Source organism: Pinus tabuliformis, chromosome J (assembly GCF_031772625.1).
Source record: "Pinus tabuliformis cultivar Carrire ecotype Pingquan chromosome J, CPIR1, whole genome shotgun sequence".
Lineage (NCBI taxonomy): Eukaryota > Viridiplantae > Streptophyta > Pinopsida > Pinales > Pinaceae > Pinus > Pinus tabuliformis.
The window spans coordinates 866,867,597-866,891,141 of NC_142295.1; the positions used below are offsets into that span (position 1 = coordinate 866,867,597).

At 36.6% G+C, this 23,545-nt stretch overlaps 1 protein-coding gene across 2 annotated transcripts in view; it reads left to right on the forward strand.

The window, feature by feature from the left end:
* Nucleotides 1-15,294: 15,294 nt before the first annotated feature.
* PLPB (PAS/LOV protein B) overlaps nt 15,295-23,545 on the forward strand; it is a 36,132-nt gene continuing 27,881 nt past the window's right edge. The window contains exons 1-3 of one of the 2 annotated variants that reach the window (XR_016247932.1): nt 15,295-17,125; nt 17,253-17,469; nt 17,632-17,696. Coding sequence is in view for 1 of the 2 variants with exons in the window: in XM_089378639.1 (XP_089234765.1) it covers nt 16,477-17,125; nt 17,253-17,469; nt 17,632-17,696 (931 nt within the window). In the remaining variant the exon portion in view is untranslated. The remainder of the gene's footprint in view (nt 17,126-17,252; nt 17,470-17,631; nt 17,697-23,545) is intronic. The other variant, XM_089378639.1, reaches the window with a different exon arrangement.

The following is a 23,545-nucleotide window of genomic DNA, read 5'->3' on the forward strand; positions in this document are numbered from 1 at the left end:
GAGTACTTTTTGTATCTAATGAGCCAAACCATATTCATATGTACAGTGATGCTAAAGTGATCCTTCATTATAGGAGCTGATTTAGGGTTTAAGAGGGAAATATGTGAATTTGAATTCAACTCAAAATAATATTTTTATTTCTCTTTATTAATTGCTTTCCCAAATTAAATTTGTCATGCCCACACATAACAAATAATTTGGCGCCTGATCGGCTTATTTTTGGTCTGAGGGTTTCCCTTTGGGTAAATTCATCCCGAAGTTGCCCAAATTTCAACACATCTAATGCATCCAAATCATGTGTCGAAATCTTGCTAATGTTGCGATGTAATTGTTGCTTACTATTGATGTGATGTGCTTTCTTAGAGAGCATAATCTCACAATCCTTGACTAGGTGATCATGCTTGTGGCATCACCTACATTTGAATGAGATGCCTTCATAATCTAATATCTTGATTCTTTTTGCCCCAATCCCTATATCCATATCCTTTAGCATCCTTGCTTTGAGGTTAATGTAAACCATAATATGAGCAAGTGACATATTTCTTATCACCAAACAAGAAGAGTCGTGATCCAAGTAGGTACCTAGGGAATTGCCTATGTATTTGAAAATCAGGGCATGCCAGTAATTTAGGGGAAGACCTGGTAAATGAACCCAAATTGGGAACATATCCATTCTCTCCCACCTGACATCAAAGAGTGGTGACAAAAAATTGAAAAGAAATGGTGTCGAGTCGATCTTCCATACCTTTGGGTGAACCCTTTGAGCATCATTTGCTTCCCTAAAGCTCAGATGGATCCAACCTCTGGTCAACAGAGCCACCTCTCGAGGGTTGTTGACAAGGGGCACAATTTCCTTGCCCACCCATGCTTTAAGGGTTGAAATTTTGAAATTTCAGCCCCTCACCCAACCTACCAAGGATTTTTTGGTCATTTCCTCACCCTTTTACATGGCAACGTCAACCCCTAAAACAAGGGATAGTGAGACTCTACATGAATTCTTGATGCAACAATTCATTTTGCTCTCCCGACCTTCTCTAAATTTTCCTCCTGGGTCTCAACTCTTTCAGGGGCTAGAAGAGGTTCCTCCCTTGGTTCCCTTGCTTCATTCATTGTTGCATTTTGGTCTTATTCCAACATCGACATGAGGATTTCCCACAAAAAGTCGCTCAAGATTGGCAAGGTTGAAAGAGTTGGGGGAAAGAAACTGGCTGGAAAGGCCTGTGTAAGAAAAAAACCCTCACTGTGTTCGATACTGGTTGAGTAAACCAAAGGTACCATGAAGTGTTGTACATCTAGCTCTATACTTAGGTTAGATGGGGGGAAGAAAGTATATAGAGAATGACTTACTTCTAGAAAACCCCAAAATAGATCCTGTAAACCCTAACACCATGCCTCAGGGCTTAGACTTACCGAACCTTGTAGTCCAAAAACGGGTGGTTCCAAGGCTAGAGTTAGGGCCTCTAAACCTCTATACGACATCTCGCTTAATTGCATGGTTTCGCCTTCGAAAAGGGCTATAGGGGTGGTAGATGATATAGTTTGACACTCTGATCTGGCTTCATCCTGTGCGTAGGTGAAGTCCATAGTGCATGCCCAAATTTGTTGGTAATTGCTCTCCTCCGGTTAATAGTCCACTTGCTATTCCTCCTCCATTGAGTCCTCATGTTGATGACTCACAGATTAACCACAGAACCAACCATTGAACCTTTGTCTCATCCTATTCACCTTCCAGTTATGGGGGTAAACAAAAAAGGGTGGCTTACTTACCGGCGCTAAAGATAGTGATATGGTGTAGTACTTGATCAAATAGTGTCCACACCTACTCCTCCTAGAGGTTTAGCAACCTATAGCTTGTTGTCTGAGAGCCCTAAGTCTTCTCACCTCCCCATTTAACTAGCCACAAAGCCTCTGCTCAATTCCTATTTTTTTCCCTTAGTTAACATTATAGATATTAAATAATAACATATTATTTATCAATTAACTTGATAAGTATTAGATAATGACATATTATTTTTTAATTAACATGATAAGTATTAGATAATAACATATTATTTCTTAATTAACGAGAAAAGCATTAAATAATAACATATTTGTTTTTTTTTAAATAACATTTTAATATTTATTTTATGTTTGTCATTAAAATTAAAATAAATTCATTTTAATTCTTAAAATACCAACACACACAAAAATCAAATCTTTTAAAATAGATTTAAGTATATATGAAAATAATTTAAAATAGACTTAAATTTAAGTATATATGAAAATCATTTAAAATAGACTTAAATTTAAGTATATATGAAAATCATTTAAAATAGACTTAAATTTCTATGAAGGAAAAAGTAAATGTAAATGTTAGTCATATATGTATATATTGTAAATTGGGCATCTTCTTTTTTGCAAATTTTTATTTTTTGCTAACATACGCAATTACATTATTTTTTATAAATATCATTTTTTATTAAATAATTACATGACAAATATGATATTTTTATCATTTTTTTTCAAAGGAAAAAAATGAGTATTTAATTTACAGACAAAATAAAATACATTTTGGCATATTTTGTCTAACATTTCTAATGAAATAATCCCCAAGAACAAAACTAATCAATTTAACTTCATATATGAAAAATCAGAAAGACAAAGTAAGTGTCAAAACACCTAAAGCACCTTTGATGAAGGCTAGAGATACAAAAATTGTGTTTGATTTGTAGCCAAATTTTTGCCCAAAGAGTAGTAGGAAAAACATCATGGTCCATCATCTTCCTTGCATTGTCTACTAAGTTTTGTCCTCTGTCCTCATTTTGATTTGTTGGTGAGTACCACTTGTAAATGATCACTCAATAGTTAAAAAAGTCAAAAAATAATATATCATTTGTATGTGTTCTTCCATATAGAATGGATTTGATATATATTGCCTTATATACATAGAGAGTCCCAATAAACATAAAATATAAAACTGTCTACTAGTTTTTTTGCTGTCATGAAAAAAAATAGTCATTCCCAGGGGCATAACTAGAGAGGCGAAGCACACAAATATGACATCTCTATTATATATCTACTCTCATTACAATTAAAAAACATGTTAAAAAATAAAAATTCAAAAACAAATTGTTGTGATGCAACCTAGGTGATACATTCTCTAAAATGTTGTAACATATAATATTATCTTTATGTGTTTTAATGGTTATTTTTTCTTTTTCTTTTTCGAATATACCAAAACTTATTATAATTGCCAGTCCACTAATAATGACGAGATTATCAAAAAAATGGTTACTATGTTTGAATACTAGTTTAGTGATTTTCTTTATTTAAGAAAAACCATGTCACAAATATTAGTTTAATAACCATCTTTATTTAACGTACAACATTATCTTTATGCATTTTAATAGTTATTTTTTCCTTTTCAAATATACCAAAACTTATTATAATTGTTGGTTCACTAATAATGAGTAGATTATCAACAAAATGGTTACTATGTTTGAATACTAGTTTAGTCATTATCTTTATTTAAGAAAAATCGTGTCACAAATACTAGTTTAGTCATCACCTTTATTTAAGAAAAACCATGTCATTTAAAATAGTTCATTGATGGTTTATAAGGAGACAAAATTCCATGTTTACAATATATCTCTAAATAAAATTTTAATTGATTAAAACAATTTTAAATCTTACTTTATAATTCACTTGAAAAAAAATCTAAAAATGGAATTATAGCCACACTTTTAGGAGTTCCTAGCTTTAACATTTTCAAAGTTAAAGGTACCATATAGGGGCATCAGGGCATTGTCGTGATCAATGGTGGGTCAATCCACAATTTTATTAACTGAACATTAATAATTAGAAGATGCATCCCAACAAGGGACTTTGAAGGCTTTAATGTAGAGATGGTCGATGATTTCATCATGGCATGCAATGAGAAAGTCCCAAAATCAAAATTGAATATGGGAGACTACATTATTGGTTGGCGATTTCTACATGGTGAAGTTGTCAATTTTTGATGTAGTACTAGGTGTCCAATGACTTATCACTATATGGAAGCTTTGGAAAAACTATTAGACCATGGACATGGGATTCAATATGAAGGGAGGCTGGAGGGTAGTCTTGAGAGGCATGAGTCAGGATCCCCCAGAGATTGCCAACTCAAAGAAATGACGAGCATAAGCAAGCAAAATCACATGGTGTTATTACGTGATTTTCAACATATGAGCCCCCAGTCCAGTTTAGATGAAGGGGGGAATTCGTAGCCAATGCCAGGTGTGATGAATCAAACAAATCCTGACTGTGTTAAGAGGCAAATAACAGTAAATCAAGAGTGCTCAGGAAGGTGGTGCAAGACCAAACAAGAAGGACATCCACAACTAAGAGGAGTCAACAGTAGAGCCAAACAGTAGTAGTGGGACAAGGAGGATCATATGATAAGGGATGAACTAATGGAGGAAGGGTATTGGGAGATGGATAGATCATCAAACCACCATGATCGCTGCAATACATTCATTGATCTCCGCAAGGGAAGTTGGTTTCCAAAGACAACAAAGTCACGCTTTATAAAACAATAGTAGTAGATCAAACAAAAATATAGCAAAATAGTGAAGTAGATGGGCCATTATGAAGTGTTACGCTCTTTAACCTTACCAAGAGTTTTTATGAGAGCAGGGTTATAGGTGTTTGTTCATGGCATGATGATAGGTAACAACAATATTGAATTGGGAAACCTTAAGACGATGCAACAAATTGTTGCCAAAGATTTTAGACAGCTTGTTTTGGATCTTAGTATTGGATATAATTTGCTTGAGGACAAGCAGATTTTAGGAAGGGAGGACTATCATGTCCCTTTCTAACCCTTAGAAGCAAAAGGAGGTTGAGTCATAGCCTATCTAGATCCCATGGGCTATTGATAGGGAAAATAAAGGGGTCACCATAATAAGATAAATAATAATTAAATAAAAGGGGTAAAAAGTCACTTTCGGGAAATTAAGTGACCCATGGTTTTCAGAGGAGGAAATTATTATTAAAAGGGTGAAGGAGATTGAGGAGGACATGAGAAGAATTATTGAGGAAATTGACAAGGGAAACCTAGTATTTCCAATTTCAGTGTTGAAAGACACACCATAGCTAAAGATCATTGGTTTTAGTGTTGAAAGACACACCCTAGCCAATTGTTTTGTTGCAGGTTGATATTGTGACTAAAAATTCTATTTTGAGAGGAAAATTCCACAACTCAGTGCACGGGGCAAGCTAATTGATTTTCAAGTGTTGAGTTTACAATATAATAGGAGTTGAGTTCATGGTTAGCAAAGCCAAATAAGTGGAATTGTTGGGCTGAATTTGTCTTTAATTGCAGTCCAAATTCATTAATTTGTTGGGGCCAAAATTAATAAAATTGTCGTGGTTGAATTTGTGACCTTACAAGGCCAATTTCGTGGGGTTTCCACTCAGGTCAAGTTCCACATAATTTTTGGCCAAATTTGCCTTATTTCATAGGAAAAATCCATAGGGTTTCCGCTGAGGCAGAGTTCCACATTTTATTGGGTCGAATTTGTGGTTTTTACAAGGTTGAATTCGCGGGGTTTTCATTGGGGCCGTTCCACACCATTGCTGCACCGAATTGCCAAATTCTGGAACAATTGAGTAGTGCTAAGGGGTCGATAAATTAGCAAAGGTTGAATAGATTAATTGTTGGGCCAAATTTCAACATTTCTCATAGACACATTTATCTTTCTCAGGAGCTGCATTGCAAGACTGCTTAGTGATCGATTTTTTGAGCAAATTGGTGAGTGAATTGCTAGGTCAAGGAGGTCAGATCAAAGGCCGATTTGTTTCTTTCAGGCTACAACGAATAATCTAGGCCAAACAAGCATTAATTGCTAAGTTCCGTTTCCAAAAAAAAAATTGATGTAAAAAATCCTCCGAGAACTTCAATAAATCGATGCTAGAAATTACAACATTTTTCTGGGTTTGCATATATTATTGCTAGTATTTACCCATTTGTGAAATTTGTATGGTTCTATGGTTGTTTTGAGATAAAATTTTCATGTCACAAGTTTTGAATTAAAAACCTTGATATTTTAGCAAAATAATTATAAGGGCTATTACAAACAAACTGATGATTTAATAATCGATGATAGGTAGGGGGTGGCACAAATCCCCACTGGCCCTAGGCATCCCATCCCTTAATTTTTCCTTGAGCACGATCCATAGTCACTCACTCTAGGGATTAGATGGATCATTAGTTTTTTTTTAAACGATAACTGGTGAATCGATAACTTCAGAGGACTTTTCTAGGCAAAACCTAGGATTGAATCACAACAACTGCCACTATTCACCTCAATATCAAGATATTCAAATTTTCCTGCCCCTTCAAGCTTATAGGAATTACTCATCACGGTTTTCAACATATTCAATTTATTTCCATGCATGTTAACATGTCTTCAGAGAATAGAATCCAAAGAGAGGGGGATTAAACCTACTAACTACCACTTGAGCTTTTGTTCTTTGTCAAAATGGATTATTATTAAGAAAAAATATGAGCATTTAAGTATTTAAATAATATTATTTTCACTTCCTACCAATTTGGAAGAAGTTATCACATTCCCAACAACCTTGTTCACAAACTCTTGCAATATAAGGTAAAACTCAATTAATTTTGATTAGTATGCATTTTTTAATGTAAAATTTTTATTTATATCTAATTCATTTAATATGAGTATGAGATAGATCATGAAGTATTATTATTATTATTATTTATTTATTTTTTTTTTTTTTTTTTTTTCCTGATTTATTTATTAGTTAACATTATAATTATAACAAGGTGCAGAAGGTGCCATAAGCATGGGAACCTGGTAAGCGAGTGCGAGCTTCCTTTACACAACGGGGCTCATGCATCCTTCAATAAGAAAAAGGAATATGGTCGCAAGGGTAAGAAGCCATTACGCAGAGAGGATGAACCAACAGTGCAGCTCCCTCTAGTTTGTCCCAGGCTTAACAGAATAGAACCACCAAGGGATCATGTGGAGATAGAGAAGCTAATCATGAACTTGGACAACTCGATGAAGACAATTGCAGGTACTCACATGACTTCCTCTCCCTCTTCCCTTTCCCCTAGTTTTTATTGTATCTAATGTTTCTCACATTGCTTCAATGGTTGAGAATTTTGGGGCCTTTCTTGTTAGGGTATCTTATCTTCATATGTTTCTTCCCTCTTCCCTCTCCCCTTTCCTATCCTCCATCTATAAGCATATGCCTTTGCCCTCAATCGTGAAGTGGCCTCTCCTCTCCTGTGACTTCAATCTCCAAATCATTCTCTGAGCACTCAATAGAGGGTGATATTGTGTACAACCTTCACTCTCATTCTATTTTGCCTCTTCCCGAAGGCTTGTTGAAGGGTTTAGGAAGGCTCTCCATCACCTTCGGTGAAATCAAGGGTAGGGGCAAAAAATCTCAAATGACAAAGCTAAAGAGCTAGCCCGTGAGGAGTTAGCAGCTGGTAAACAACAAACCATCCAAGGGGAACTTAGAGCAATGCAAACCCCAAGAGGGGTGTCTAAATGTAACTGCTCTCTCTCAATTGCATGGGCTTAGCATGTCCCCTTAAAAGACACGCTTTGAAAAGACTTGTAGATAAAAGTAATCTAGATTTAATTTTCCTCCAAGAAATGCTCGAAGAAGGAGACACCATAGATAGATGTCTCGAATCTCTACTTGGAGGATGGAAGTTCATTGGTTTAGATGTGAGAGGAAGATCGAGAGGATTAACAATGGGTTGGAACGAGAGGTCTCTCCATGCACTCAATTTTTGGAGTGTGGAGTAGGGAATAGGTATGGAAGCCTTCTCTTAGGATCTTGGAACCATTGTTTCAGTCCTAAATCTATATGTCCCCCCTTCAAATCAAAGGGATTTTTGGGACAAACTATTTGCAAATTTTCTCATTAATTCTAATTCCCTTATTTTAGCAGGGGATCTAAATTTCTCCTTGGGAGAAGCTGAATCTTGGGGTCCTAGGGCAAGGCCAGGTCGACTCACTGAATATTTCTTGAACAAAATTGATCAGAACATGCTTGTGGAAGTGGACACAATCATAATTTCCCCTACCTAATTGAACAAGGGAAGTTAGAGTTTCCAAGAGAATTGAAAAATTCGTACTTTTAGAAGCCCTAATGGATAAGTTCAATCTGATCAAACAATGGGTAAGAACAGGGGGCATTTTAGACCACTCCCCTATCTCTCTAGAAATAAAAGGATCCTTTGAGAAACCAACAAGTCCCTTCAAAATGAAGTCCACACGGCTTAAAGAAAAAAAATTCATTAACCTCGTCACCTCCTACTGGAAAGCCTACAACCTCTAGGATGGTCCTTTGGCTATTGACTAGTTCGAAGCCAATCTAAAGTTCATAAAACAAAAGTCGAAGGATTGGGTGAAGAAAAAGAAACAGGAAAATTACTAGTAGCTGGCAGGAAATGAGAATCAACTGCAGAGCCTCTCCACTTAGGAAAGGGGAGGTTTCGAATAACCTGAAGCCAGAAGACTCATATAGTTTATTTGAATATTCTCATATTTATAGGGAGAATAATGGGTTGGGTGATAGGCTCTCAAAAGCTAGCATGATTATGGATCAAGGTCTCTCGCATATCCAGGCGCAACATAGAGAATCCGTATATGAGTATTACCACAAGCCATATATAAATTAAAATGTCTAGGCTGAAAGGACCTATTTTTTTCTGTATGAACACACACATATATGATACTCTATATCCTACGGTCCCTATTACAGTCTCATCCAAAAAGGGTGAAAATAGGTGTTTTCTTTATTCACCAATTTTTGTTTAACATGATCTATGTAGCTCCTTTCTGTGAAGCCCAAGGAAAAAGCCGGTAAAAAAATATCAGGTAGAAGCTTACCAGCTCATAGTATTGGTACTTAAATCTCTTTCTTGAAATACACTTAAAGATGTATATGCAGAATGCAATTTTGAATAGATAATAACCTATTATTTCTTACTTAACATGATAAGCATTAGGATACAATATTGCTGAGAGCTTTTCAATCTCCCATGACGGCTAGGGCTTCACCCTAGCTAGCCATTATTACTTGTGATGCATGGATCCATTGGTGCCTCCTGCTGCGTGGCTCTCACAAACCATCTAATTAATGGTGAACTCCCAAGTTTCGATGGAGAGGATTGTCACATCTCATGGAGTGGAAGATGGTTCAACAAGTCCTATTTCTTAGCTGGATCAAGCCAAGGTTTCTTATAGTGCTATGTTGAAATCCAGATTCGTTTTCTCGATTGCTCAAGTAGCTCTTGCCTGTAATGTCCCTTTGGAGGTTGAAGCCTTCAACTATGATTTTTTTTTTTGAGCTTGGTTTGGTCTGTAGATTTAATGGGTTTTGGCTACAGTTCACTAACCTCCATAAGTGGATCTGTGATACTTAGAAACCTCTATTGTCTCAAGAACTGAATATCTACCAATTGGCTCAGGGTTTTGTTTTTGTTGTTATTTTTTATTCCCTTGAGGATAAGAAGCTTATTAATGATTCCAGGCCCAGTTTTTGGGTAGTATTGGTTTCTTCATGCCCCGGAATTTTGCTTTTGATCTAGTTTCGACATCAATCTCAATGGCTCCAATTTAGGTAAGTCTCCCAAATATTCCCCTTCATCTTTGGAATCTTGCATCGTTAACTTCTATTGGAAATGCAACATGGAAATTTTATTGTTGTAGTTCAGAAATTGAGATTTTTTTAAAGACCACTTATGCTTGAATATGCGTGGAGATGGATTTTAATAAGGGTTTTCCTACCAAGATAAATCTAATGGCACCAAACTATGTATGGGTTCAAAAGCTTGATTATGAAAATGTTTCATTTTGATGCCGAGTGCATTATGAAACATGGCATGTAATAAAAAATTGCCTCAAGTGATTGCAGAATAATAGAATCTGGAAAAGTATCCGGAGGCCCAAATGGTGGGAAGGAGATCATAATGAACATTATACAGTATTCAAGAAAGAAGAGACCCAAAATAAGGAATAAGCAAAATTAGCTAGGAAGAAGCTATTGTAAAAGAAGATTCACTGGAGGAAACAAAAATCGGTCGGGAAGAAGTGCTTATCAACGAGGATTCTTCAAACACAGTGATAAAGGACGCCCATATTCAACATTCGCTTGTGAAGACTGGTCCCTCCACGAGATTCTTAGAAAATAAGTTAGGAAAATATTCTTCTTGGGTTGATCAAGAAGATGAGGAAGGATCTACTAAAAGAGACAAAGACATCAAAGATCACTATTAGATGGGTGACCCCTAAGATTTAGCTAAAAATACGAGATGGATCCAGGTTGGGAAAAGACCAAAAATATCTCACGAAGGAAAATGAGAAGTCAGTCGAAATCAAACCGCCAAGCAGTGAGAAATGGAACAAAATGTATTTGGATTTTGGGAGTATTCTGGAAAATATTTAGTTGGAAAGGAACAATTTTTTTGTAATATGACATTCTCTCTTAAGGGTTTGGATTGAGCCACCGTGCTCAATTTTAAATCCACAAGAAATATTAGCAACACTAAAAAAATGTAATGGTTTTGGACCGGATCCCAGATCTATTTTTTAATATAAATCTCCATATCAATTTCTTTATAAGTATTAAATAATAACAAATTATTTATTAATTGTTAAATATTCGATAATAACAAATTATTTCTTATTTAATATATAATAATATATTTATTAATATTTTTTAATAACCCCGGATGCGAGTGTTTAAGAAGGAATTAATGTGGATTAGACAGGGGGACCGCAGGTGGCTAAGCCACATGGCCACCTGTGTTCCCACCCGATATAATTTATGGCGAGCTACCGTCAACTTGCAGGCGCCATTACTCTAGTGCACATGTCGAGAAATCCTTTGCAAGGTTAATGCCATGGCTTTGGCAAGCCCGCATACCTCCACCCCGCCCCCTTTGAATTGCTTCTGCCCCTTGATGCTACCGAGCCGAGCTCTCGCACGACAACAGGGAGGCGTTGCCGGCTCCTGAGCTGTATAGATTTGGGGGATGGAATCCATTTTTCCCAGAATGTTCACTGTGCTTTGCATTTTGAAGCCTCAGCTCTAGTCTTTGTCTCTCGCCTGAATCACCTTGTGAATTCCCGCGCAGACTCTGCCTCTCCCTCTGCACTCACTATAAACACTTTCGTCATTTCGACCCACACCAGTCAGCTCCACCCCACCCGCAGGACCATGCTGCGTCTTCGCCACTGGATGTGCAGCAGGCGAGGTAGCAGCCGAGGCAGAAATATGTGTCCTCCCTCTCCGCCACCCCCGAGCCAATGACCCCTTCGTCCTCCCCTTCCTCCACTCCATCCATAGCCCTATTCTCTGGCAGACATCCTGCCACCCGTAGTGGAAGAGGCCGGGTCCAATCCATCACAGCTCGGAGAGCTAATGCTGCAACCTAGACGCTCAACCTCCTTGAGTTCCCTCATCAGCCGCATCAAATGGCCCAATTCCGCTTCCAATGCACCATGAACCGCCTTGCCATCATTGCCATTGTCACGCTGGCGTTCAGAGAGGGGATTCGCCCACAGGATGAACAGACTCATGCCACTATTCAGGAGACGACGAATACCAGTAAACAAAAGGTGGCTTAGGAGAAGTCGACCACCAGCAAACAGAAGCACTCAGGCAGTAGCTCTGGTTCACGCAAAAGCAAAGCCACCCATGACAGTGCCCAGCATGGTGAGCACATCCCTGGTGGCACACAAGCAGTTGAGGATGATCGGGATGAATACATATGTCTCATCGTGGAAGAGCCTCCTCCACCAAACGACACCTAGTGGGTCCATGCAGCCAAGTTTCGTTTCCCCGCTCCTATTCTTAGGGGCTTTTTTAATGTTTTTTCAAAGTATGTCGTCAATTTTGGCAATATACCACAACTGTCTCTCTTGGTTTTTGAGTTGTAACCCCTGCGTGGGCAACACTTTTCATCGGTTTTATCGGACTGGTTTCCCCTCAGTGGGAAATCCTGTATCAGTTTTCTGGATGTCTAAACATGTTATAACTCTGTTCTAGCTCCACAGAGGCTGGAGCCTCACTGTAATTTACTATTTTATTAATAGAATTAGTATTACTTAGAAAAAAAATATTTTTTTAATAACACCACAAACTCAATAACATAGATGATCATAGACTTCCTAAGCTAGCTTTAAATTCCAGCCAAAACCACCTAAGGCTCAATCGGGGGTGGCATAAAGACACAAGGGCCTGGTTAAACTATTGGGAGATCAACAAGAATGATGCATTGCAAAACATAAATAACATTAAAGATATTGTTACTTCTAAGTTCAAAGAAAAAATGTGGTGTGAGAAAGATTTAGCGGCGAAAAGAAAATTAAGTTATTATAAGAAGGTCATCAACCTCACCCTAGAAGATCAAAAGTATCTCTCTATTTTAACTAGCTCAAAGAAGAAAATTAATATAGCAAAGATTAGAATGAATTCTCATGAGCTCCATAGTGAAACAGGTCGTTGGGCAGTTCCTAAAACGCCATGGATGGAAAGGATCTGCCATATATGTGAGAATAGGAACATCGAGGATGAAAACCACTTCCTCTTAGAGTGCCCCGCGTACAACCACATTAGATCTCAGTTTCACAATATTTGTTACAATACTGACCTTCCTAGCCTTTTACAATGTCAAAATTATAGTGAGCTCGGGAGGCTTCTCTCCAAGCTTTTTGAGCATAGGAATAAAATCTTAAATCAAAATAAATAATTTGATTCTTTAGGTCCGATAGACCAATGTTTGGTCTTAGTGGACGTTAACCACCACCACATCAACATCATCAATATTTAATTTATATTTAGACAGTCATTAAAATTAAAATAAATTTATTTTAATTCTTAAAATAACAAACATAAAAAAATCAAATCTCTTAAAATGTCATTTTAAATAGATTTTAAGCATATATGAAAATAATTAAAAATAGAATTAAATTTGAATATATATATATTCAATTAGGTATTTTTTTCCTTTATATTTTTTAATTTTTGGTTAACATACACAATTACAATTATTTTTTTATAAATATTTTTTTTACTAAATTCATTTACCACATGATAAATATAACATCTCTATTATTTTTTCCCAAAGGAAAAAATCTCTATTTTATTTATAGATATGTTAAAATACATTTGGGTGTCCAACATTTCAATGACATAATGCCAAGAACAAAACTAGCTAATTTTGGCATAATACATGAAAAATCATAAAAACAAAGTACGAGCCAAAATAATCAAAACACAGTTACTAAAATATAAAAATTAAAAATTGTCTTTGATTTATAGCCAAATTTTCGCCCAAGGAGCATTAAGAAAAAAATATTATAGTCCATCATGCATTGTCAAAGTTCTATCATGTATCCTCATTTTGATTTGTTGGTGGATACCACCAATATATTTTCGTTCAATAGTGAAAAAAAATCAAAAAATAATGTATCATCTATATGTGTTTTTTTAGATAAAAATAATTTGATATATATTGCTTTATATACTTAGAAAGTCTTAATAAACATAAAATAATATACATCGTCTACAAATTTTTTTGTTGTCATGAAAAAATAGTCATTCTAAGAAGCATGGGTGGAGAAGGCAAGCACACACATATAACATCTCTATTATACATCTATTCTTATTGTAATAAAAAAAACATTGTTAAAAAATAAAAATTCAAAAACAAATTGTTGTGATGCAATCTAGGTGATATATTCTCTAAAATTTTGTAACATATAACGTTATTTTTTACTTTCCAATATACCATTATTTATTATAATTGCTAGTCCACTAATAATAAGGAGATTATCTGCAAAATGGTTACTAGTTTTGAATACTAGTTTAGTTATTATCTTTATTTAAGAAGACTAGTCACTATGTGAATACTAGCCTAATCATCATCTTTATTTAACCTACAACATTATCTTTATGTGTTTTAATGGTTATATTTTCCCTTTAGAATATACCAAAACTTATTATAATGGATGGTCCACTAATAATGAGGAGATTATCAACAAAATGGTTATTATGTTTGAATATTAGTTTAGTCATTATTTTCATTTAAGAAAAACCATGTCACGAATATCGTGACTAGCCATCATCTTTATTTGAATAAAGGAGTTGTTTTTAGTGCAACTTTTTGGATTTTCGGTGCGGAATCCGGCCAAAAAAATTGAGGTGAAATCTTGATTTGTATTATTTAAACTGATTTTTTCACTACGGATTTAACACCCTGAAAAAACCTAGGCACTTCCATTGTGTATGGGTTACCCATCGAACTTGTGATTTTAATGAATTTGTGCCAGATTTTAGAAAAAATATACCCAAAAAACCCACCAAAAAGCTTCCAAAAATTCACACTAAAAACAATTCGTTTAAAAAACCAAACCATGTCACGAATACTAATTTAGTCATAATCATTTAAGAAAAACAATATCATTTAAAATAATTCAGCGATGATTTATACAAGACAAAATTCCATGCCCACTCTATATCTCTAAATAAACTTTTAATTATTTAAAAACAATTTTAAATCTTACTTTATAATTCACTGAAAAAAATAAAAAATGGAATTATATTTCCTTGTGACTTACCACATCATTATATTTATCATTTATGTCTTAACCCACCATCAAAATTGTGATTTCAATAAATTCTTGCCAAATTTTAGCTAAAAATCCACTAGAAAAACTTTCAAAAAATCACACTAAAAACAACTAGTTTAAAAAACCATGTCACACATACAAATTTAGTCATTATATTTATTTAAAACAACCGTATCATTTAAAATAATTCAATAATAATTTATAAAAGATAAAATTCCACGTAGAAAATATATCTCTAAATCAACTTTTAATTAATTAAAAACAATTTTAAGTATTATCTAAAAATTATATTTCCTTGTGACTTACTACATCATTATCCATTTTTAGGCTTACCACGTCATCATCCATTTTTAAATATCTTTGCTATAATGGAGTGAACTTATAAAAACAATAACCCAAAAAAGACAGAAATATATAAGAAGGTGGGCACATGAGCGCCACCAATAATTATTTAGAAAAATAGATGGTCTTCATTACTCACAGATAATCTGATTGGATGTTAAAATATCATTTATGTCTGAAGCCACCCACCACCACCGGGTTCGCCACGCGCTTTGTTTGAACGGGCGTCAGCTGAATAAAAACGATTAAATAACCCTGCCAAACGTTATCCACAACTTGGTATGATTTTTGTCATCATTAAAGTCATCTTGGGAGGCTCTGAGTCACCAGAGTTTTTTAATCTGGAAAGCCTGGAACAACCAGAATCTCCTAGCTCATAAAATCTTGTCAGACAGCTGCAATCATATATACCCTCCCAACCAAAATCAGGGGTGTGTGTGAGAGCTTATCCTGGTTCCAAATTCCTTTCTCGTCATTCCTTCACACAGTACCAGTAGTTTTCATACAAATGACATTGTAATTACTGTTTTTTCTGCCTGCTCCTTACCCACAAGGCTCCATTATTAGTCCTCAAATCAATAGCAATACATCTGGTGGTGTAGGTTCAACTAGATGTCTTGATAGTTGAAGACGATTGGGTCTCTATCATTGATGCTGACAAATGGCATATCTCACCCATCCTGGCGTGCCTTAATTTCTCAGCCATTCGTACTGTTACAGTCTCAGATCTCATGTTTGTGTACGCCTTTTTGTGGTTAAAACTGGAAATTTACCGTTACACGCTACGAGATGCGAGGATGGCGTTCAAGAGATGAATATGATGCAATGACCCATTTGGACTTTGAACAGTTTCCCAGAGGGTGAAAGATAGTAATACGAGGCTCATTATTTGGGTTTCAGTGGTTTTCATGGGGTAAGAGACTGAACTCTGATGGTTTTTAATAGTAAGATAATGAAATATGGATACCCATTTGAAGACCGCGGAGTCCCCAGAAGGGGGCGGAATAATGTCTGGATACAGATTTGAAGCCTGGTTGATTTTAGTTAAAGGATTGAAAGCTGAAGATCATTAGGACAACTGTTTGTTTTTCATGGGCAAATTCTGTTGTTTTTAACTGGGGAAAACTGTTGAAAGTGGAATACCGACGAGTGGTTTTCAGAGGTCAATGGATTAAGTATCTGCAGAGCCATGTGATGATTGATTCACAGGACATTGATATCCAAAAACCCATTTGAATCTTGATTCATTTTCAGCAGGCAGAAGAATAAGCCACACGAAAACATTGGAATATTGATTGATTTATTTATTTTGAGGCCTTTTGAGGGGTTTTGAGAGGGAGGCGCATCTGCAGTCTGTTTGGTCTAAAATTGGGGCTTGCATTTCCTTTGAAAGATTGTTGAATTCGGCTGCAGAGACAGGCTTCGTTAGTATCCCGTGCTTCAATACCATCCTTGTGTATTGGGTGCCTATCAATTCAATAGCAGAGATATGGGATTGAAGCGACCTGTTAAAGGGAGCAACATGTGTAGTCAACTGAATAGCAGGCAATTTATAGAGGAGTCCCTGAACACACGTTATACAGATGGCATCAGAGAAGTGCTTGGACAGATTCACTCCAATTTTGTCATAACGGATCCATGCCTTTTAGACCACCCAATAGTGTATGCAAGTCAAGGTTTCTTGAAGATGTCAGGTTATTCCACAGAAGAAGTGATTGGTAGAAATGTTAGGTTTCTTCAAGGACCCGATACCGATAGGAGAACTATCTTGAAAATCCGAGAAGCTATTAGAGAAGAGATATCCTGCCAGGTTAGTATTTTGAATTATAAAAAGAGTGGCACAGCCTTCTGGAACCTCTTCCATTTGGCTCCAGTGTTTTCTGAGGAAGATGGCAGAGTAATTCATTTCGTTGGAGTGCAAATTCCTATATCAAAATTTTCACGATCTAGTGTCAGCAATAACGTATCTTGCAGTAGGCCCAATAATTGCCCTACATTTGTGGAAAACAGGTTTTTCAACCACAATACATCAAGTGTCATTTCTTTTGGTTCATGCCGAAGGGAGCTTTCTAGGAATTTCTCGGTTGATTTGGGCCATAATGGACTGTACAATTCGTTAGCAGAGGAGGACAACGCGGGTCAGTATTAGTTCGTTGACCTTTATTTAGTTGGAAGGACTTATAGGAGATTCTGAATACTCCAGAGAGCTCGTTTACTTTTTCTTCTTTCCTAATGGGTTTTTAATTATGTGATTGTGTTACACAGGGTTAGAGGAGGAACCGACGTGTGAAGCTAAGGAATCTGACAAGCAGAAAGCAATTGCTGCCGTCACTTGTATTTTGTTTGAACTGACACAATTCAGCAAGCACACAGGAAAGACTGTTTCGGATAAAAGAAGTAATTCAGCTGATATAATCAGGGTAGCACCTATTAGTTCATCTTTATCCATTGCGCTTAACAGAATACATCAAAGTTTTGTATTGTGAGTGTTTATGCCTGTATACAAATGACTTTTGTTTATGCTTGCGATACATTTCTAGATTTAGAAGGAGCTTCTTCATCATTGGTTCCTTTGATACCGTTAGTCTGTCTGGTCTAGTTTAATTCATATCTTGTACTGAGGTCCTTTCTTTGTGCTTTGCAGAGCTGACCCTCACTTACCTGACATGCCCATTGTACATGCAAGCAATTTGTTTCTACAATTGACAGGTTTGATCTTAATTCACGGACCTTCTCGTTTTCATGTGTCAGATTCTATGTTATCGGCTTTCCCATTTTCTAGCGTTTGCTCGATGAGTTCCACAGTATTCAATGTCCAGGTCTTGCCTCTTGCTTTCAAACTACAATGTTGGCATTCTGAACTTTCTGAAGTTTGACAAATGGAATTGTGATATTGTGTGTGAATGAGTGGGCAGTTCACTCATTATCTTTTTACGGATAACTGTAAAATCAAGAAACTAAAGACCTAAGTCTATACATGTAAAAGTTTAAAGTAAAAACAAACGTTCTAAGTCAAACAGCAAGGTCTTGTAATGCTTTAAAATTGACATCCCTGACTCTTTTCAGCAAAACCGAAATAAATATAATACTCTGCCTATATTTGGCCACGTTTAAGTCACCCAACACCTCTATGTTCCCTCTCCCTTTTCTTAATTTAAATCAGATCGTTTCCCGTTAGAGGATCCATTTGCAGTTGTGGTGGATCCGTTTCCAGCAATCAGAAACAGATCCCGTAGAGCGTACATTAAGGAATTTTTTTTTTGGAAAAAATACCAGCACGATTCAATGGTGTTGTGGTTTTTTAAAATTTGGAGGGAAAGAATTTTTGGTTTTTCTTTGGTGGGAGTGGGGAGCGGGATAGGGGTGGACATGTGGGTTGCCTGCGAATAGCTACATGATAACTTAGGTCATAGCTGAAGATGGTATTAGCCATGGAACATAAAGATGTTACTGATGTCTTTGCTGATATCTAAATTCTTGCATTGGTGTTTAGGGCTCAACACCATAAACAGCTTACCAAACTTCTCCTGGGATGTTCTTGGACCAGGAATAATTAAACTGAATAGGAGTATGATAACATGCAAAACTGTAATCCTTCTTTTAATTTTGCAGTTAGGTTCTTTTGATAGGAGGGTCTATTGTCACAGGAAATATTTTTAGAGTGTTGGAATTTTGATTCACTTTCTCTTTTCCACACCGGGCATTGAAACTAACTTGCACATGCAGGGACCAAATGTGAAGTTTAATTGCTATCTCTTGGCTGTCTGTAGCCACTCTTAATTTTGGAGCAGAGTTTGACAGAGTAAACTGTTGTGCTTTTTCTTGTCTGGATTTTTCAGCGATGGTCACATGTTAAGTGCTGCATATTTAAAGCAAGCTAGAATACCTTTAGACATGGGTTTGACAGCATGGGCTAGACAAAGCAGAAAATGTTTGGTAAGAATTGAAGTCCTATCAAATTCTGCAATGTGAACATCTTATAGTAGATATAATTAAATTCTTATTAAGAATGGCTACATGATAACTTAGGTCACAGTTGAAGATGTTTTCATCTGTGGTTTATAAAGATGTTACTGATATCTTTGCTGATATCTAATTTCTTGCTTGGAGCTCACCAAACTCCTTTTCCAAACTTCCTGCATTTTTCCTCATCACAACATATGTTTATAAAAGATAAAGGGTGTCGATTGCCCCTATTCCTTATTTGGACTGCTGGTGCACACATACCAGAATCTTATTTCGAATCTTATTTCAATTCCAATCTGCACTGACGAATCTTGTAACCTTGGTAAATTGTATTTCTTAGCTGTGATATGTGCATGACTCATTTTCCAGCCAAATGTTGGGAAACAGGTTTTCTTTATTGCTACATGTCAGAAAATGCTTTTTGAAACCCTGGAAGCAGGATTGATGCTTTGATGGCATGTTGTACTGGTGTTTTATATTGCATATTTTCTCAAATTAAAGTCTGGAGTAATTATAGGGGTGGAATAGCTTCGAAATTCTTTTCATTTTGATCTCAATTTCATAAATTAGAGAAAGCTCACAAATTTACTACAGTGGGCAGGACCTCCAGGTTAAGAAAGATATCGGTTAAATGAATTGCAATTAAGGACAGTTGCCAGATTTTGTGGTGACTATCCATGGAAACGTTAAACAACTAGGCCTTCTATAGCAAAAGAGAGAAATTTGAACATATGCAAATAGCCAAAACTGAACAATGGAACAAGAACATTCAATGCCTATTATTACATTCAGGTTGGATACCTAACCTAAAGAATCAGTTGAATACTAGAAAACTCCTAAAACTTTGCTACCTGGCACTTCCAATTTCTATCTGAACTTAAAAGTTGAACACTTTGATTTTAGGGTTCTTTTTATCTGTGCAAATGAAATTTACAAACAAGTAGAGGAGTCCTAGAATGTGATTGTCTGGGCCTGGAAATTGTGAGATTCAAGAGCCTTGGAAAGGTGCCTGTGGTCAAATAGTTAATTGGCTAAATGGTCTGTTATAAGATCCCATTCTCACTGCTGAGTTATTGGGGGCTCTCGAGCAAGTTGGGCTGTTATATGCTTGCATGCGTGGATCATTAATTCCCATTGACTCTGTAGGTTTGAAAAGGCTTTCTTCATATACCTAGTCATTTTTGAAAGAAAGGATTTCCTTAGAGGATATAAAATCATAGAAGATTCAAGGCAAAGTTATTGCAACTGACTGGTCTAGACCAGGTTCACAGTGGGCGGGGTCCGAACCAGTTGCTGTACTGGAAATGCAGGCTGGTTTCAACCATCTGGACCAGCCATCATTTGGTCAGGCCCACCTGCCCCCTGTGTAGGCAAAACAAGAGGAAAAACAAGAAAAAAAGGAGAAATAGGTGCCTCATCTGAACCCTAATTTATTGGTGTTTAATGAAACTCCACCCTCTGTTTTGCCTCACACATTTCTCATTGATCATTTACTAAAATTTGCATATATATATATATATATTAGTCGACCTGTTTTTCAACCTGGTTTTTGGCTGGTCCCAGTCTGACACTTGGCTTGTTCTGGTTCTGAAAACTTTGATGCAAGGAATATTTTTTAGAGCCAAATATGAGATGTTTTAGAGCCTCATATTCTCATTGTTTCTGGATGTATTTGAGTACCAGAATTGATTTTTGCTTTCAAATATATTACAAAAGTAGCCATCTCTTGTTGGGGCTATATTATTGTTTTTTCATCTAAATGTGTTTTGAAAGAAGATTGAGGAGACAAAAACCAGAAATTTGTAGATGGATTTTGTATATCTTGACCATGTTAGTAATGATCACTTATAGACGGTAGACCTTAAAGGCCATATCCAGGCCTAGTTTCAATAGGTTGATCACTTCTTTCATTTGGATACTCCATCCAGTGATATAGAGCACATTAAGTCAGTGAGACAGTGCACACCCACCTGCTTTCTTGGGAGATGTCCCACTTGCACACAGTCACAGAGATGTATGTGCCCCAATTTGTTCCAATGCATGGACGTCTCCCATTTCAGAGCATTTGGTCAGTTGCCCATCACCAGATTTTTCTCTTTGGTCTTGGATGTTAGGAGAGCTTCACCTGTTTGTTCCTATGCTCTTCTTAGGATCACCCAACTAGGCTTTATCATTCCATGGCATTACACAGAGGGCAATATCAGATATTGCATTGGTACATTCACAATTATTGTTGATGACAGACATTTTCTCTTTCACCTCTACATGTACTTCTATTTCAAGCACATTGTAGTATCTTTCCCTCTGTTATTGTTTACCCTCTCTCACTCATCACTTTTATCTTTATTTTCAACTGTATTTCTTTTCTTTTGACGCGTATCAGGAGTGCCAAGGCACTCCCACTACTGTTGTGACTTGTTCTCTCTAGTCCTGTTGACCTATTTTGGTGATTTGTGAACGTTAGTAAAATTATCAATGATCATGTCTTATCTTCCTCTCCAAGAGTGTCTTTTCCCTTTCCCTCTGCTTTCTCTTCATTTGCATAATCATTCTTCTTATTTGCAATTCCTTATAAGGTTAGCTTCTTTTCTTATACCACAACTTCATACTTTCTTTTGCAATTTAAAAGAAAATGATACCAACGGTTCCAACTACAGGGCCCCAAGAATAATGGCTAAATGTTTCTTATTAAAATGCAAATCATATTTGTCCATAATGATTTTTAAATTTTCATACACTTGAGCCTTCTCACCATATGGCATATGCATGTGCTTGTTTTATGATCTTTGTTTTCTCATTTAGATTTTTGGAAATCAACATTGACAAAGTTATATCTGATGCTTGGATTTATAGGGATTGTTGAAAATGTAGTGAAGTAAGGTCTTCTGGCTTGTGCCTTAGCCAATGAAGACTTCGATCTGTCTTTTTCTAGCATGTATGTGAGATCATGAGATAGACTTCAACGGTGATGAGTTGATTTTCAGTTCACTAGAATCCTCATCAATAGACTGCATGCGTAGTGTTGGAGCTTCAGTGTGTTGGAGTCTGGGATGAGACAAGTTCAGTTAGGACGAGTTAAGACTTCAGAAACAAGTGAAGATGGGACAAGTTAAGTCCTTAGTTAACTCGGTTCACAAGTAGAGAAAATCAAGGAGCAACTCGAGCCAGGTAATTGATAGCTAGTCTAGGTGTAATTGGGACTTGCTCCAGTTATTTGGCAAAAGCAACTCGTTGCACTTGTATGAACAACCATTCAAACTTTTCCTCTTGCATGCATCAAAAGTCTATTAATGTAGAGAAGGATGAAGGCACAACGATTTGATGATTCTTTGTTGATGGCATAGCGCATTGATTGAGGGGCAATGATCAAGAATTCAAAGAGCAAGTTGAGACTAGGTTCAGCAGGAAACGATTGTGTGAGGCTCGAGATCAAGAGGCACGACCGAGAGTAGTGATCAAGGAGCAGGTTGAGAACAATTTGTGGTGCTGAGATTAGTGAGAAGAAAGCCGAGAGCTTTCTCAGAGGCTATTCGCTGGTTGCAGTAGCAGCACACTGAATTGTAAAAGATCTATTTGCTCAAAGAACAATCAATAAGAATACCACAACAACAAAAGCAGGTTTTCCCATTTGGGTTTCCTAGGTAAAACATGGGTGTCCAGTTTATGTGTGCATGTTTTTTTATCTAAAGTCTTTTCTGCTGCATGTTGAATGTTAAGAAACCCTGTATCTTGGCGAAAGTTAAACTTGGTTTCAGTTTTCAGTTGCCTTGATTTTTCAGTAAATTCATCTAAGTAGTTGCAGAGTGTCAAGAAAATTAACATAGTATCAGAGCTAAGTTTTGTATAAAAACCAACACCAAGATTGTTCAGTTAGTGAAGAGCGTAGTTCAGTTAGTAGGCTTGTGCTGGAGTTTGAAGAGCAATATTTTGGATAGCAACATGTTGTTCCAAGGACTAAGGGTAGATCACAGTTTAGAGGGAGCCTCTAATTTCTGCTCGGAGGGAGCAGATGCCAGTGGCGTTGGAAGATAATGGGGTGCTAGAATTTGCGAAGAACCCACAAACGACACCTACAGATTCTCAACAATTGATCCAACATAACAAGAATGACACCAAGGCTAGGAGGATCATTCTTGAGGGGGTCAAAGATCATATTATTCCTCATCTCCATGGGAAGAAGACAACAAACGATATGTGGACAACCATCTTGGCTTTGTATCAGGTATCTAGTGATGCTAGGAAGATTGCCTTGAAGGACAAGCTAAAAAATATTCGGATGAACAAAGTAGAGCCCATCATTACGTACCTTTCCAAGTTCACCCATGTTCAGGATGAGCTAGTTAGAGTGGGCAAGACTGTAGCAGATAAAGGCCTTGTGAGTCTTGCGCTATTGGGACTTCATAGGTCTTGGGAGAATTTCCAGGATGCAATTAGTGGCAGAGAGAATCTTCCCAACTAGGAAAGGTTGTGGGGAGACTGCGTCCAAGAAGAAATATGGAGGGGGGGACGAGAGCTGGGATTTCAGTGAAAACGAAGGATGAGGAGAACTTTGCCTTAGCAAGAAAACAGAGCAAGGCCAAGGGCAAAAAGAG